General features: G+C 42.0%; 1 protein-coding gene across 1 annotated transcript in view; it reads left to right on the top strand.

Moving 5' to 3' along the window:
• SerT (Serotonin transporter) overlaps positions 1–18102 on the top strand; it is a 1090530-nt gene that overhangs the window by 503789 nt on the left and 568639 nt on the right. Inside the window, exon 2 of the mRNA XM_067141695.2 lies at positions 3334–3619. Coding sequence (XP_066997796.2) covers positions 3367–3619 — 253 coding nt within the window. The 5' untranslated portion in view covers positions 3334–3366. The remainder of the gene's footprint in view (positions 1–3333; positions 3620–18102) is intronic.

Raw genomic sequence — 18102 nt, 5'->3', positions numbered from 1 at the left:
AAGTACCATAAATTCATCTTTCTCCTTCCCCGGCACAGTATAGGAAAACTAAAGAGAGGATTGACCATACAGTAATAATAATAATAATAATAATAATAATAATAATAATAATAATAATAATAATAGTTAAAATAATAATTTAGTAAGGGGAAGATGTAGAAGTAGACAGTAATCTACTCAACCATCTTCCAAAAGCGACAAGCCACTCGAGATCGAATTTGGGTGGGGCGGTAACTCCGGTCTTACGCTGCTTCTCCATATCGCAGGATATCTTGAAAGCACCGGCTTCTCGCACACCTGTCGCGAAAGTCTGTCAAACACTTCCAGGAAATAAATATTAAGGTAGGCCAAATCTGACTACGGCTGTTCCTCGATATGTTGCTACAATAACCGGAAAATACAAGCTATAAGCTTAGTTCAGACACACTGATGTTATCCATCCTCTACTGCATTTCAATCCTACGGAGTATTAGCCTGATACGAGGTTTAAAGGAAGAAAGGAATAAGCAGCTAAGGGATGAACTCTATCGACTTGGGTCTGTAGTTTGCTATCATCGTTGGTATACAGTTCTTCATAAATTTCCTGCATTGACAAAAGCACAGACGTCAAGAAAAAATGTAAGAAACAGATAAAAGAATGAACGGGAATTTTTTAGCACTTCTCATTTTTCTTCTTTTTCTAACGCCACTTTTCTCACCCCTTGTTGAGGCCATGGGTGCGAGTATGTCGACAATATAGACTTCCTGACACTAAATCTATGAGGAGGTATAGATTCTCAATTGTACGTCTATGTGATCGTTGATAATGTGTATTGTGGGTGTTTGAAGAGGTGTATAATCAAGCACAATCTCTCAGCTCCGAGCCAAAGGAATTGACAAGGTATGGCTGATATCCCCGATCCTGCCGAAAATCGCCCTGTGAACCGAAAGCTACGACGCCAAAACTTCAGCCTGGGAACCGAAAAGAAAAAATACTTAAGTAAAAATTATAATAGGTTACGACAGTTACACCAATCTTAAATGCCACTTGAATGCGTACAGGTTACGCGTGAAAGTTGAGCGCAAAAACGTGAGGTTCGGTGAGTAGACACAAAGCATGGCAGCGTGACCACCTGGCTATGTCCGAATGTAAAACTTTACTGTCTTCAGGATATCTTTATTCGATAAAAACAATCGTCAGATAAGGAGATAAAGGACAAAACTAATATTTGATATATTTAAGCATATACTATACAATAATAATAATAATAATAATAATAATAATAATAATAATAATAATAATAATAATAATAATAATAATAATAATAATAATAATAATTCCGGGGTTTCTGTGGAACGCAGAGGCGAAAGAAGGTGCGGGCATGAATGGGTGGATATAGAAAAGATAGCATAGATAATATAGAAAATAGTATTTTAAAACATTAAAATTCTGAATATATTTCTTTCCTAGGTTTTCCGTTTTTTTTTGTGAGTTGGCGTGCAGTTAGAGGCGCGCGGCTGTGAGCTTGCATCCGGGAGTTAGTGTGTTTGAATCCCACTGTCGGCAGGCCTGAAGATGGTTTTCCGCGGTTTCCAATTTTCACACCAGGCAAATGCTGGGGCTGTACCTTAATTAAGGCCACGGCCGCTTTCTTCCAACTCCTAGGCCTTTCCTATTCCATCGTCGCCATAAGACCTATCTATGTCGGTGCGACGTAAAGCCACTAGCAAAAAAATCCGTTTTTACACTTTGTTAAGCAATAACAATTACCCAGGTACAAAAGTTTAGCTCATGAGTTCGAGAAAAGTCTAGAACAGACAACATAACAACATGAGCTCGAAGCTCCCCAGTTACAACTGCACTACTGCTCCCTTGAAAACTCTTCAAGGAAACTGAGCTCCAAAATTTTCAACAGGGCCGATGACCTTCGATGTTAGGCCCCTTTAAACAAGCATCATCATCAAATTAACAACAGTAGGAAGAGCGTCTAGGAGATATTCTCCAAACTTTTACGAGTTCAGGCCTCTTGAAGGCACAATCTACACTTTACCAAAACCAATCAGTATTCACTTGTCTTCTCTGCTCAAAAGTTACAATTAAATGGAAATGAATAATGGAAGTTAACTTTAACAGGGGTAACAAGTACCCATTTAACCATGGTCTTAGATAAGAAAGAAATGGTTAAAGTACTGGACGAAAATAAAAATCTTAGGAGGCGAACACTTCACTTCCCTGAAACACACTTGACAAATACCTAAAACTCTATTTGGGATGATGGCCCTAAGTTACTGAGGCTTAGCCTATACTACGGAGGTGACTGGATGGAGAGAAAGTTCAAATTTCGAGAAATAAATTTAAAGTTTACGAAATCATAGTCACCTCAAGACGAAGTTGAAGGGGAGTATAAGAGGGTTCCCACTCTTTATTCCCTAAGTTAAATTAAGATCTTAAACCAGTTGTAGAATTTACATGGCCTAATTACATTAAGAAAGAGTTTTTAACCCCCCCCCCCTTTGAGTTAACTTTCTGAGACTATTACATGATTTAAATATGACTGCCATTACCTTGAGTTAGTGGACCTTCAGGAGATGGACGAGGCAAGCCCTCCCCTGCCTTCTCTACTAACACTCTACTGCAGGACTGGGGGGATCGAAAGACAACATGGCCCAAACGGTCCCAGCTTTTATAGCCGAGGGGAAGGTTCAAGATTTCTCTGGGCAGAAGCCCTGACACACCCACAATTTCCTTTGGACAATCAAATAAATATCAAAACTCCTGATTGGTTACGTAAATAAATGTACAAAATTTCCTATTGCTACAATTTTAAGCTGGCGGGAAGAGATAGAAGTGCTGATAACCTTAGAACACAAAAAACAATCTACAAACAACACAGTTCAGGAAACCAATGTTTACAAAATTTCTCTTGAAAACTAATTGTCCATCCTCTCATCAGAGGGAGCACCTAAGTCGATAGTAGAGATATCTATTGATGAATGTTCAAACTTCTTCCGAAATGAGTTTCATTGATCATGTTATAGATAGTCTTCTAAAAGGCGCTTAATTTAAATGCACGGAGCGGGTGTACCTCCGATATAATAATAATAATAATAATAATAATAATAATAATAATAATAATAATAATAATAATAATAATAATAACAATAATAATAATAATAATAATAATAATAATAATGAGCATAATAATAATAATAATCCAGCTCTTATCTATTACAGTACTGTGCTGTATATACCTCAAACTATATGTTTAAGAACTGAGTCATGCTGTATGCATCTGAGTGGACTACCTGCATGCTATTCTGCTTTCACTGTGAATATCTGTATCCAATTTTCAGGTGGCGCAGCTGCTCGGCGCGCTTGGTTCGACCATGACGAACGAGCAGGAGGCGGACCAGGATCAGGACCAAGAGGGACCTGGGCCCGGCACAGAAACTAAACAGGGGCACGCAGAACCCCCACAGATAACCCCTCCTGCCAAGGTCATCACGGTCAGCCTCACTCCCGACCTACCCCGAGAGACGTGGAGTAAGAAGGTAGAGTTCCTGCTGGCGGTTATCGGCTTCGCAGTGGACCTTGGAAATGTGTGGCGCTTCCCCTATATTTGCTACCAAAACGGAGGAGGTAAGTACTTTGTCACAGGCACTGTATGTATTATTATTCGTGACGGTGTGTAAAACGTTTATTTCTTCAATAAAGTTACAACTGATGAGCAGGATGATGATGCTGCTGATGATAATTGTACTTCACGCTACCTACATTTGCATGTTTCAAAGACGTTGAAGTGGTGAAAATATTGTCCCTTAGGGTTCCTCCATGTACCGGTAAATCTTCCAACCTTCAAATAAAATAGGATTGCCGGGCTGAGAGGCTCAGACTGTTGAGGCCCTGGCCTTCGGAATACAACTTGGCAGGATCGATCCTTGCTCAGTCCGGTGGCATCTGAAGGTACTTCAATATGTCAGCCTCGTGCCGGTAGATTTACCGGTACGTAAAAGAACTCCTGAGGGACTAAATTCTGGCACCTTGGCGAATCCAAAACCGTGAAAGTAGTTAGTGGGACGTAAAGCAAAATACTGAACCCTTTAAGGTAAGCTCATGGGTTCAATACATTAACTAATTAACAGTCGGATTGACCCGAAATAGAACCCGCTATTTTTGCCTCAGAAAGCCACTCAGTTCTGAAATTATCTTGTAACACTGGCATGTGTGTGGGTACGATAACTTAATCGACAATATTCTTCCTTTTCTACAACCACATTTCCACACCCCTGTGGGGTCGACGGTGTGAATTGCGCCGCACATGTGGATTTGGCGCTATTGTACAATCGGATGCCCCTCCTGTCACCAACCATTTATGGAGGGATGAATTCACTATTGCGTGCTTCTGTGGTGGTGGTTGTGTAAATATGAGGAGGAGTGTGTTGTTTCAAATAAAAAAAATCAGTCCCCAAGTCAGAGGAAATAACTAACCACGATTAAAATCCTCGACCGGGCCGGAACCGAACCCCGGTTCCACTGAACCGAAGGTCTCAACGCTGGCCATTCTATCAAGGGCAATATACATAGTTTGAAATATATATGTTTAACTAAAATAGTATATCATAACTTTCATATTCTGGTAACCTGCGACAAAGAATTCACTAGTTTAAGGCACATACAATATCAGATAAGAGAAGACTGTTTCTTTATTGTTAGTGTGTATTAATTACAGTCGATACAAAACGTCTACAGACTCTCGGTACAGTCCTCGGCATTGTGTAGAACCCATTACCATCGATGTTGAAGCTATAGTGCTCCTGTAGCAGCTTCTCATCTCTGGATAGTACTTATGGGGTGGTGTTTCACTTGCAAAATTTCGGGAACAGCGTTTCCGTCATATTCAGCACCAAATAAAAATCACAATCTTGGAAGTATGGGCAATGATGGAGCAGTTCACCTGCAAAGTGATGGGAGGCGTCTACAGAAAGTGTCGTTTCTTGCGCAACGCTGGTCGCAGGTGATGTTCCAAAAACAAACAGCAATACTGTGAATTGACGATCTGCTCTTGGGGCAGGATATGCGTTAAGATATTGCCAGCAGCCTTACTGACCATAATCAACCTGCACCATTGTCTTCACATCGCTGAAGTTCTGACGCAATTTTTACTTCGTGCGGATTAACCATTTGACCGGTCTCTCACAGACGACGCTATTCTTCGCAGCACGAGTCTATGTACCATAATTTGCGGTAAGTTGGGTACCATCTAATCGTGTTTGTATACGCCAGAAATACTGTTTCAGTTTTCTGGTGTACAAATAACAATGTTGCCGCAAATAAAGTAACAGCCCTCGTATACAGAGTGTTAGGGGTATACGTGCAGATAAGTCTTGTAGTAACACGGAACGATGTTACGAACCACAATATATCAAACATTTAGTAATCCTCGTTCGAGAGCAAAGGGATACGATGTTTTTAGAATAGGTAATATGCCTTGTTCTTGTGAATGAATAGCTTTCCTTCGATAACATGCAAGTTACGCGCCATCCGCGCCAAACAGGTTTCTGTTTCTGTTTAAGAGCAAATGTACTACTGCAAAAGCTGGACGCTACCGATGCAGTGCCACGAGATGTTACATAACATACTTGCTAAACTGGTTTTATTTTTAAGAACAACTGAGCTACGATAACAGCTGAAGGCTGCTACTAGGGTATGGCATGTTCCGTAACATTCTCGTCAGACTGGTTTTGTGGTTGTTAGTGTTTTGTTTCCGTCTTAGGGGCTTCAGACAACCCTGGACATCGGTTTCGGACCCTGGATATTTAGCGAATTGTCAGCGTTAATACTAGTTCTTTTGTTGTTACGTCCTTTAGGGGATTGGGATATCTGTGGTCATCAGCCACATGGTCTAGTGAGTATGGAAATGACCTGAAACCTGTGTCGCTGCGGGATCTGTACGAGCGTGTGATATAATTATTGGAGCGTAAGGCTGGGATAGGCGCGCCGGGACGTGAAATACGGTATGATACCAGTCGTGCACTGCGTAAAGGTAGAAGAAAGAAGGCAAAGTCGTGTTGACATGTATGTAAACAAAGTTCTTTACGTCAACGAAATCATGCATGGGATAGGATGTCCAAATAAGTAGTATCGGAATTGAATTATTGAAGCACATCGAACGTTTTGTTTCAGACGAATAATGGACATGTTATACAACTAAATTAACTAAACGTACTTACATTTCGTGCTTCCTGCCAGACTGAGTGGCTCAGACAGTTGAGGTGCTGGTCTTTTGACTCCAACTTTCTCAGGTTCGAACCTGGCCCAGTCCGGTGGTGTTTGAAGGTGCTCAAATACGTCAGCCTCGAGTCAGTAGATTTACTGGCATGTAAAAAGAACTATTGTGGGACAAAATTCCGGTACGTCAGCGTCTCCAAATACCGTAAAAGTAGTTAGTGGGACGTAAAGCAATTATTATTATTATTATTATTATTATTATTATTATTATTATTATTATTATTATTATTATTATTATTATTATTATTATTATTATTATTAGGAGTTGAAAGGCTTGGAAGGAAATAGTAAAATATGCGTGTTTTAGGAGGAAACAAGATGGAATGTACGTCACACGAGGCAACATCGTTCGCAGTAATTAAGTACCGATTATAATGCGTAGTATCAGAACCAGGTAAAGCTCTTGGGGATGAGTCAGCTGTAACCTCATATTGTAATTGGCACGAGGGGGAGATGTGTGACAAACAGGTTTTGTAAATAAACATCAAATATACATATCAACAAATCTGAGAAACATAAACAAGGTTACAGGTGAGAGACCTGTAGCTATTAACCTGACCCCAGGCCGAAGGTCGCTTTCATGAGTACCAGATGAGTTATCAAGTTATACACAATTCACAGATGTCGAACGTATCTCAGAGGATTCTGCCAAAGCTACATCCTACATTTTAATATGATGGTGCTAATAACAAATCGCGGCAGATTACGCTACTGCGTGTTAAGACTATGCCGGTAGAATACATCTGAATAAGACATAGAGGCTCCAGTAACAGGAGGAGGAGGAGGAGGAGAAGAAGAAGACGAAGGTAACGGAAACCACGTAGTCAAGTAGGACATAGCCGAACAAGGCTCACATTAGTAACACTCTTAAGAGTGGCATGGTCGTAGGAACTACAGTCGTAATAGTAACACTCTGTTGTAGGAAAGAACGAACCAACGTACAGTAGGGACTCCGTAATTCTAGGTGGACGGTAAGAGGACTATCTCGAATCGAAAAACACGGATTTACGGACGTACACGAGAAAGCCTGTGTACACGAAAATTTACTTATGTTACACATTACAGCAAAACAGTTTAGAGAACAAAATCATACACATTGCCATACACTGAAATAAATTTTAAATTGACTTTTGTAATTTAAAAAACACTCTAGGCAAACTTCATAATTTGATCGTTAAATTATAGTTCCTATTTCAGTAGTGATGAATATAAAACAAGCATTTTATTGATTTTTAGAATGTGATGATGATGATGATGATGATGATGATGATGATGATGATGATGATGATGATGATTGCTGTTTTAAGATCATCGGCCCTTAAGAACATAATGCGTCTTCTGCTTTAATTCATAGTGACAAAAAGAATATAAACGGCTCGAACACACTTAATGAACCCAAACCAGGTGCAGGGTAGGACTGAGGAACTACTGAACTGCGTACAAGGTCAATGTGTAGCGTTTTAACAAGCGCGTCTTCCGTGTGTTGTATTCAGATTTCACCACGTACAAGGCACTCGCGCACTGAAACCCTCGATTCATAACTTTTGTTACCTCTACTTCAATTTTTCTGCTCGGATTTAAGAGCATATCGAACTATCGAGACTCCAAATACTACATCGATTCTGTACTGTACTCCTAAGTCAATACGCTGCAGAACTGGCGTAGGATCTGACATACCAAAGTGAAACTCGTAGCAATTGCTCAAAGTGACCACCCTGGGCTTCTCTGCAAGGCTTCACTTCTCCGAATCCAGTTGCGACGCATTCAAGCCAAGACACCAGGGTTGTTCAAATCATTCTCTGCTGCTTAAAAAGTACGTTCACGGACGTCATCCGAAGTGGTTACTTCAGTTCGCTATACTTTGTTTTTCATGTCCCCCCAGACATAAAAATCCACTGGAATTAAGTCTGGAGATCTGGCTAGCCAATTGATGGTTCCACATCATCCTATCTACCGTTGAGGAAATGCCTGCACCATCCTCTGATAGCTCCAGTAACGTATTGTACCTATGAGAAAGATAACATTAATAAAAATATGATTAGTCCAAATAACCGACCTCCTACTACACCCATCCAGATATTAATTTAGAACCAGTGCTGGTAGTTGCCTTGTCCCAACTATTGGGGATGTTCCAGAGCCCACGAGTGGGATATAATGGGTTCGAACCCCTCTGTCGGCAGCCCTAAATGTGGTCTTCCGCAGTTTCCTGTTTTCACACCAGGCAAATGCTGGGGCTGTAACTTCATGAAGGCCATGGTCGCTTCTGTCCCGATCCTAGCCCTTTCCTTCCCCATCGTCGCCATAAGGAAAGCTACACCGATCATATATGCAAGTAGGATGATTGGTCCGTTCTGAGAGTCTCAGACGGTTAAGGCGCTGACCTTCCAACCCCCAACTTGGCAGGTTTGATCTTGGTTCAGTCCGATGGTATTTGAAGGTGCTCAAATACGTCAGTCTGTTGTTGTAGATATACTGGCACGTAAAAGAAATCCTGCGGTATTAAATTTCGGCACCTCGGCGTCTCAGAAACGATAGAAGTAGTTAGTGGGACTTAAAGCAAAATAACGGTAATAAAAAGATAATTGGCCCAAGTAACAGACATCCCACAGCATCCATGCAGATATTGAGAGCCGGTGCTGGAAGGTGCCTTGACATACTGAGAGGGGATGTTCCAGAGCCCATGAGTGAGTTATGTACATATTAAGCACTCCTTGTCGCGTAAAAATTGCCTCATGTGTCACCAATACACTTGAATGAAATTCGTAAGTCATCAGCGAGCTTGATAGCAGCAGTCGCTAAAGTATCCCGTATTCGGGATGAAGTGGGTTCGAACCCCTCTCTCAGCAGCCCTGCATATGGTTTTCCGTGGTTTCCCAAGTTTCACACAGGCAAATGCTGAGGCTGTACCTTAATGAAGGCCACGGTTGCTTCCTTCCCTATTCTAGCCCTTTCCTATCCCGTTGTCGCCGTAAGACCTATCTGTGTCGTTGCGACGTATATCAACTTGGAAAAAGACTGTAATCAGCTGGTGCAAGACACTGCACACTTTGAATGTGGTCAGGTTGCATTCGCTCTTCATGCAGTGTCCTACGTATGGTCTAAGTTGTTACACCAACGGCACGTGTTATACTACGCGTACGGCGCCCGGGAACATCGTTTACCATTGTCAGAACGTCTTCTTTCGTGTCTAGGATTACACGTGGCCGTTCAAGCCCTCGCTCTCGCGACCATCCTGCACTACAGCAAGTATCGTTGCTGGATTCGGCACCCGTCTGTTGGGAAACCTTTCCCAATAGATTTATGGAATGCGACGTGTATTCTGTTATGCCTCACGATACACTTGCAGCATATCATGGTATTCGAGGTTTTGATACACTGGCATTAAAATACTACTACTACTACTACTACTACTACTACTACTACTACTACTACTTGCATACGAATAGTAGGGACACCTCTCTGACAGCTGTTATTGTGGTCGAATGTCAGGCAGGCAGCTCATACCTCTAGTCCGGTTCCACGGAGTGGCCGGGAATCCGTCTAACAACGTCCCCGTCGCTAGGAACAGCAGACAACCGAACTGCTTATGTTGAATGTTCTCCCACAGTGTGATTTCATTATCATGCCTACGCCGTACGCAGAAACACCCAGGACTTCATTCCTTCATTTTGTTCTAATGCACAGCATAGCTCAAACAGAAAACCTATAGGATGTCCGATTAGTCTCCTAGACATCTCTAAATACCACAAGGAAAATATCTTCCCCTCTAAACCACACACATGTTACCATGCGATTTCCGCGTATTTCAGCTCTTACTGACCTGGGGCATCGTGTGTTCGCGGCTGCCTAGTTATACCCCACTCTGTATGTGGTCGTCAGCCCCATGCTCTAGTGGGTGTGGAAATGGCCTGACAATCTGAGATGGTGCGGGTTCTGTACGATTGTGTGGTGTTATAATTATTCGAGCATAAGGTTGGGATATGCGCTTCGAGACGTGAAATACGGTACGATCACCGTTTTGCATTGCGTGCAGATAGGAGGAAAAAGGTAAAATCGTGTTGCCGTGTACGTAAACAAAGTTTCTTACGTCAACGAAAGAATGCATGGGATAGGATTTAAAGTCTAATTGAATTCGCCCGCGAAGAGATTTGATTGCCTAACTTCAGCAGCTGATAAAATTACAACGGAGCGAGATATCGACGTTATTTTTCAGATTACTTGTCGGTATGACCAACGCTTTAACGCTGATATACTCGGCTCACGTTGTTTCCGGCCACCCATTATGTGCCTCTATTGCGCTGGAGGATTCTTCATTATCAGTTGGTCAAGGACACTTAGAGCTGCAACATACTTCTTTCTTCATGGAGTCTCGTGATCCTGACTACGTGTATTAAACGATGCGATAACCTGTGTAAAGCTCTGCTAAGCTGTGGCACTAGAGATGCACTTGTTTACTCTGATATGATATGGGCTCCTTTCCTGGTCAGTAATCACACTTTTAAAATATCTTACATTCTTCGAGATGCATATGAGCCTATAGTCGGTATCAAATGGGAAGCAGTTTGCCTTCGAGAGGCTACTCGAAACTTTCCAACCAAGCGGTTTGCTCAGTTATCATATTATTTCCATTTGTTCAGTGCGTTGTACTTCGTGCCAAATATCACCACGTTTAAAATATCTCTTGCGCCAGGTCAAAATACAGTACTGTATATTTATTTCATAGAAACGGCCACAACTCAAACAGATTCCCATTTGACACCGATTTTTGGGGTTTCACTCAACCTAAAACAGAAAGGAGATTGTTTTTTTGCTAGGGGCTTTACGTCGCACCGACACAGATAGGTCTTATGGCGACGATGGGATAGGAAAGGCCTAGGAGTTGGAAGGAAGCGGCCGTGGCCTTAATTAAGGTACAGCCCCAGCATTTGCCTGGTGTGAAAATGGGAAACCACGGAAAACTATCTTCAGGGCTGCCGATAGTGGGATTCGAACCTACTATCTCCCGGATGCAAGTTCACAGCCGCGCGCCTCTACGCGCACGGCCAACTCGCCCGGTAAAGGAGTTTTAGATTAATTCCTGGAGGCTACGGTGGCTGGCATAAACAAAGAAACAAACAAATCATTGATCGATCACTCAATCAATATAAATACGGGGTTAAGTCCTCAGGGCAATGGTGACTGCCATTGGAGTAATTACTTTATCCAAATTATTGCCGAGATTACAGGTAGTGGTAGATTCTAATTCAAAAATCATGTACAGTGGCCACAGAAATTATTCGTACACCTATGGAATGTGATGGAACATCATTACGGCTTACGAGCTGAAGTCAGATTTATAAACGGCATAACGACAGACATACAAATCATTTAAAAGTGTAGCATGTATACAAATACAGATCGTACCGCTAAGGAAGTATTCGTACAGTGATTGGTAAAATCAGTTGTCGCACAGCTTTAGGCCGCTGTGCTTGCAGGAGAGGTTGTTATATCTTCAATCATCGCTGTGCTGTCGTTGCAGCAAGGTTATTCAGTATGGGGCGAAAGACGACGGAACTTTCATTGAGTCAACGAGAGAATATAGTTTTACTGTATAGACAAGGTAAAAGTTACCGTCAAGTTGGAAAACCGCTCAGCATTTGCTTTACTACATACAAGCACAGCGGACAAATAGGAAAAAACCCAGATCTGGTCGTCCAAAAGTACTGACATCACGGGAGTGACGCAATATTGTGCATTCGGCACGAAAAAACTGTTCCGAAGTGCTGCACCGATCGCTACAGAACTCGCTTCAAGGTGCAACAAAACGGTGAGTGTGCAAGATATAAGGAATGTATTGCACAGTGCGAACCTGCGCAGTAGATGTCCACGAAAGAAGCCACTTATAAGTGAAAGATATAGGCAAGAACGCCTCCAGTGCGCGAAAGAGTATTGTGAAACGACAATGGCCTTTGAAACACCATAATTTTTTCTGATGAAGCGAAGATTATACAGTTTGGAACTGGTAGGAGCAGCCAGGTATGGCGGAAGCCAAACACCGAACGTAAACCTCAACACGTAATCCCCACGGTAAAACACGGAGGAGCGAATGTGATGTTTTGGGGCTGCATGACTGCGAATAGAGTGGGAAATCTGGCATTCATTGATGGTATTATGGATGCCAGGAAGTACATAGATGTGTTGCGCCATAATTTACGCAGACATGCACACAAGCTTCGCCTTCAAGGAGTCTTCCCTTTCCAACAGGACAATGATACTAAGCATTGTGCAATGATAACCCGTGAATAGTTGTTGTACAATGCCCGAAGAAGACTTCTCACTCCACCGCAGAGTCCAGATCTCAATTCCACAGAGAATCTGTGGGGCTATCTTGGCAAAGAAGTGCAAAAACGCCTACTAATAAAGAACGTCTTAAAGAGATACTCTCAGATGCATGGTCCAACATATCTGAAGAGTACACCAAATGTTTTGTCAGCTCAATGCCAAGACGTCTGAAACAAGTCATCGAAGCTAAAGGCATGCATTCAAAATATTAAGACTGTGTTTGAACAAAGACTTCGGCAAGTGTTTGAATTATCTAATAGTGTACGAATACTTTTTGTTGTATTAAAGGACGAGTTTATTTGTTTATTACGTTGAGCGCTGTGAATACCATAGCAATTATAATGCAAGGTGTCTTTTCCTAATACACTCGTCTCACTGGATGTGTTAATATACAAGGTATACGTTAAAATGATGGTGTACGAATACTTTCTGTGGCTACTGTATACCAGAAACTAGTTTTTAGCCTAAAAAGTAACAGTTTTGTGAAATTAGTTCATAGTACGAAAACTCTGTCCGCCTCTGTGGTGTAGTGGTTAGCGTGATTAGCTGCCAATCCCGGAGGTCCGGGTTCAATTCCCGGCTCTGTCACGAAATTTCAAAAGTGGTACTAGGGCTGGAACGGGGCCAACTCAGCCTCAGGAGGTCAACTGGGTTTTGATTCCCACCTCAGACATCCTCGAAGTGGTTTTCCGTGGTTTCCCACTTCTCTTCCTGGCAAATGCCGGGATGGTACCTAACATAAGTCCACGGTCGCTTCCTTCCCTCTTCGTTGTCTATCCCTTCTGATCTTCCCAGGTGAGGCCGCCTGGCCGAGGTTCTGGTCCTCCTCTCCAGTTGTATTCCCACCCAAAGTCTCACATTCCAGGACACTGCCTTAAGGCGGAAGAGGTGGGATCCCTCGCTGAGTCCAAGGCGAAAACGAACCCTAGAGGGCAAACGGATTAAGAAGAAAACTCATTTTTTTTCAGGCACGTTGGTTGAATGGCCAGCGTCGTAGTCTTCCGGTTCAGAGGATCTTGGGGTCGATTGCAGGACGGTTCGGGGATCTAGCCGCAAGTGGTTAATTTCTCTGATTACAGGACTTTATTTTATTGCTTGTCCTACTACACACCTTTTCGTATTCAATCCACACAACACTAACTACCACAGAAGCACGCAGTAGGGAATACATCCCTCCACATAGGGTTGACGTCAGGAAGGGCGTTAGGTCGTAAAACAGAGCCACTCCACACGTGAGAGACATTTCACACCCGTGGCTCCACCGGCCTGTGGGAATAGCGAGGCAAAAATAAGTAGTAATAGAATTTTTAGCACGTAGCAAGTAAACACTCATGTTTCATTGCTGTAGGATATGTTTCAAAAGTAAGAAAGGGGTATTATTATAACATAAGATGAGCAGGAATGTTACATAATACAAAGACTATGATTCATTTTTTTCCTGAGAAAAGAATAGACACTTCACTGCCGCGGCAGCGAGATTGTGAAAATTTAGATAATTTGATACGAGGTTTTTCCTTCCTAATTGGATTAAATTTTCATTTAACAGGTTAGTAGCAAAGAGTTTTCTTCCACTAATAATAAAATTATCAACTAATAAGTAATTCGTACCATGGTATGTTTTAAATGGCAGTAAGGAGAGGTTTCAAAGGAAACCGAACCAGTCCTGCAGGCAATATGGTGGGGCACGAGATGAGCAAGCATCTCATTGCAGAGTAAAACGAACATCAGTGAGCCTTATCTCCCTGCGGCTTGTGGGCTGTTTCACTCACAAAATGCACTGTTGCGAGCGATACAATCACCGCTAACAGAGCGCCGGGCTCCCGGCTATCAAGCTATGTATTTATGTGTACCGACAAGGGATTGCATGAATGACTTTTGAAATAAAGCATAACCTACTTCCTAGCTAAAAACAGATGCTATTTCTCAGCCTTCGTTTCCGCTAAAGGATGACTGTCGCTCAACAAGTTAATCCAAATATCCTCCAAATTTTAGTTCATAAAGTATTCAGCAATAAACAATTCATAGTGTGAAAATAATACAGTGTTACGAAGAACTGTAAACGTAAATTTAAAACATCGTTTAAGGAAGACTTGGAGCAAATTTGAAATTAGTCTCCTTTAATTTACGCCCTCAGGTAAAGCTTCCTTCTTCCATATTCCAAGAGATCTGAAAATTTAATTAGATTATTTGTAATCTCGCTCGGCACTTCAGTAAGAAGCGTGCGATACATGTTGCAGCTCAGTCTCAAGATTTTAGAGTTAAAAGCATCCAAACTGAAGTGTAATCCTGTAATTGAAGGTTTCATTAGGCAGAAGTTCAGTCACTCAAATTTCTTTCTCTGTATTTTTCTTGCAGTATTCCACGAAACCAAGAAGTTTGTTTTATGAATCATATATGACAATTTTTAGAAAATGTTTAACGTGCGAGGGCGAGTTGTTCATGCGGTTAGGGGCGCGCAGCTGTGAGCTTGCATCCGGGAGATAGTGTGTTCGAACCCCATTGTCAGCATTTTTACACCAGGCAAAGGCTGAGACTGTACCTTAATTGAGATTACGGCCACGTCTTTCCCACTTTTAGGCCTTTCTTCTTCAATCGTCGCCATAAGACCTATCTGTGTCGGTGGGACATAAATCAAATTGTAAAAAAAAAAAAAAACCTTTTAGCGGAATTTACCTAGATTTGATGATGATCATGATATTTTTTGTTTAAAGAGGCCTAGAATTTAGGTCATCGGCCCTTATCTATATTTAGGGATCGAGTTGTAATCGAGCTAGCGAAGCGAGAGGTTGTATTGTGCAGTGAGTGCTGAGTGAGAAGTATGAATATTGCTTTAGAGCAATATCGCGCGGCCATAGGTCGATGGCACGGGCGAGTGAAGTGTGTGTGTACGCCAAGTGATAAGGTGCATTTAAGAAAATCTGGGCTTGAGGGAACTATGATGGTAGCAGCAGTGGTGGCAATTCTTCTGATAATAGGAGGCATAGAAATGAACCCTGGACCAACGGGTTCATTGAGCTGGGAGGACATAGATAAGATTAGGCAAATAGTCAGAGATGCTTGCCAGTTTGAGCAAACGAGGGAGTTAATTCGCGAGCTGAGAAATGACATGACAGAAATGAAAGACTGCATAAAAGGAGAAGAATTATGACAGAAAAGGTGGTGGAAAACTCTAGGGAAATAGAATTATTGAAGTCGAATATGAAGGAGATTGAAGGAGAAACTGATAAATTAAAGTGGCAACTGAAAATGACTATCCAGGACGCAAAGAGGAAAAATATTTTCATATACGGCATTCCAGAGAAGGAAAAGGAGGATTCGAATGATCTAACGAATAAAGTGTTGGATATTATAAATAACCATATCAAGATAAATTGTAAAGAAGAAGATATTGATGAAATATATAGGCTGGGGAGAATCAAAGGGAAAAGACCTATTAAGGTTAAGTTGATTTCTGCTTTGAAGGCGAACAAAATTATCCTCAATGGGAAGAACTTGAAAGGAGAAAGGATTTGGGTAAGAAGAGATATGGATAAAGAGACAATTATGGAACAGAGAGTCTTGCGATTTCACCTAGTAAAAGCTAGGAACTATGGACTAAAAGCATACATAAGAGGCAAACGTCTTATAGTAGGTGACAGTAACTGGTCGCGTATCTGGTCAATTGCACAGCTACGAGAAATGGATAGACAGTTGAGTTCATCACACCAGAAAGTGCAACGGCCTGTAGAGGAAGGAATGTGGCAGTCAGCTGCCTGCACAGTGGCTGATAACGTACAATCTGATGACAACAGCGATCTGCATACTCTACAGAGGAACAGAAGACGGCAGAGGGACGAACACCTAGTGGAGGAGGATGGACAAACAGCTGACTGTCGAGTCGACACGAATCCAGGAAGTAGCGCCACACCTGATGACAGAACCAAGACTCTGGCTGGGAAAGATCTTCCAGCGGAGTTAAATAACAGTGGGAGGAACGACGAGGCGAGCCGGATGTCAACATCGGCGCCGCGTGGAGGAGCTGAGGATACTTCCAGGCGTAGGTCAGTGAGTCTAAAAGACTTTTTTCAGAAGAAGGGGATGGGTTCAGGTAGTAGATTAAAACTCACAGAAGAACTGTCTGAGAAGGACGTTATTTGCTCCCCGGAGGGAAGTATAATGGAAGTGGAAAGATCTAGAATAACTAGAAGTAAGTCAGGGAGTTTAGAGCATAGAGGTAAAAAATAACTAGAGTTAAAGGTATCATGTGTTAACATTGAAGGAGTATGGAGCAAAATAGGTAACGAAGACTTTAAAGAGCTACTGGAAGAAATGGACATCCTTGGGCTTGTAGAAACTTGGGCTGATTACAAGAAAGACTTAAAGATAGAAGGGTGTATCGTATATTTAGGGATCTCTTCAATCATTTTCTTCGTGTAGTTCAATCTTCCGACTCTAAACTTCAGTTTAGTCATCAATGATAAAATAGGTTTCATGTATGGTATTTTACTGATGAATACCGATGCCCACCTTAGATAGCATACTTTCTGACACAAAATGTGATCCGATGAAAATATCTATGTCATAGAGTACAAGTAAAACTGAATTGAAGGAACATATTATCGCAGATAATTCTAATGAGGGGAACCCGCCACTCGAAATATGTGTTCGTTTATTTCGGCTCCTCCTTCAGTGACCGAAGATTCTGGCAAATCGGGTTGTCACCGTGGCTTCACTCGTTTGCACACCGTGTTCTAATCATTATGGTTTATTTTTGGTTTCATTTATCTACTTGTGACTATTGCCGATTACTACACGAATGTTTCTTATCAATTTCGTGGGTACAAGGACGTTATGTTGATTGAAAAATTACTACTGGGTTTCACAATAAGCGTTTCGTAATTATTATGTATATGTGGTATTTCTCATCGATTACAATGTTTTGTAAGTTCATTCTTATATTAACGCTTCAGGGAGATACGGTGCATTTCCTTGGATGATACTGATCGCAGAAACATAGAAATTTCGCACACCACGAGCATCTTGCGAAGGTAGGTTTGCCATAGTTACATTTCTGGGTGGGAACGTCACTCTGGAAATAAACGCCGTTAATATTACTGAAGATTTCACGAGTTGGCAATACGTTTGCGGCAAACCGCGCATAACGGATCATTTTTACAAAAACTGGCGCTTGTAATTGATTATGAATTAATTCGTGGATGTCCGGCTCCATGGCTAAATGGTTAGTGTACTGGCCTTTGGCCCCAGGGGTCCCGTGTTCGATTCCCGGCAGGGTCGGGAATTTTAACCTTAATTGGCTAATTTCGCTGGCACGGGGAGGATGGATGTATGTATCGTCTTCATCATCATTTCATCCTCATCACGACGCGCAGGTCGCCTACGGGTGTCGAATCAAAAGACCTGCATCTGGCGAGCCGAACTTGTCCTCGGACACTCCCGGCACTAAAAGCCATACGCCATTTCATTTCAATGCGTGGATTTTTATAGAATCACGTCTAGTCGTGATATCCCTATGG

Source organism: Anabrus simplex, chromosome 2 (assembly GCF_040414725.1).
Source record: "Anabrus simplex isolate iqAnaSimp1 chromosome 2, ASM4041472v1, whole genome shotgun sequence".
In the NCBI taxonomy this organism is placed as follows: Eukaryota; Metazoa; Arthropoda; class Insecta; order Orthoptera; family Tettigoniidae; genus Anabrus; species Anabrus simplex.
The sequence above is the reverse complement of the archived record's forward strand: the minus strand, read 5'-3'. Positions and strand labels throughout refer to the sequence as shown.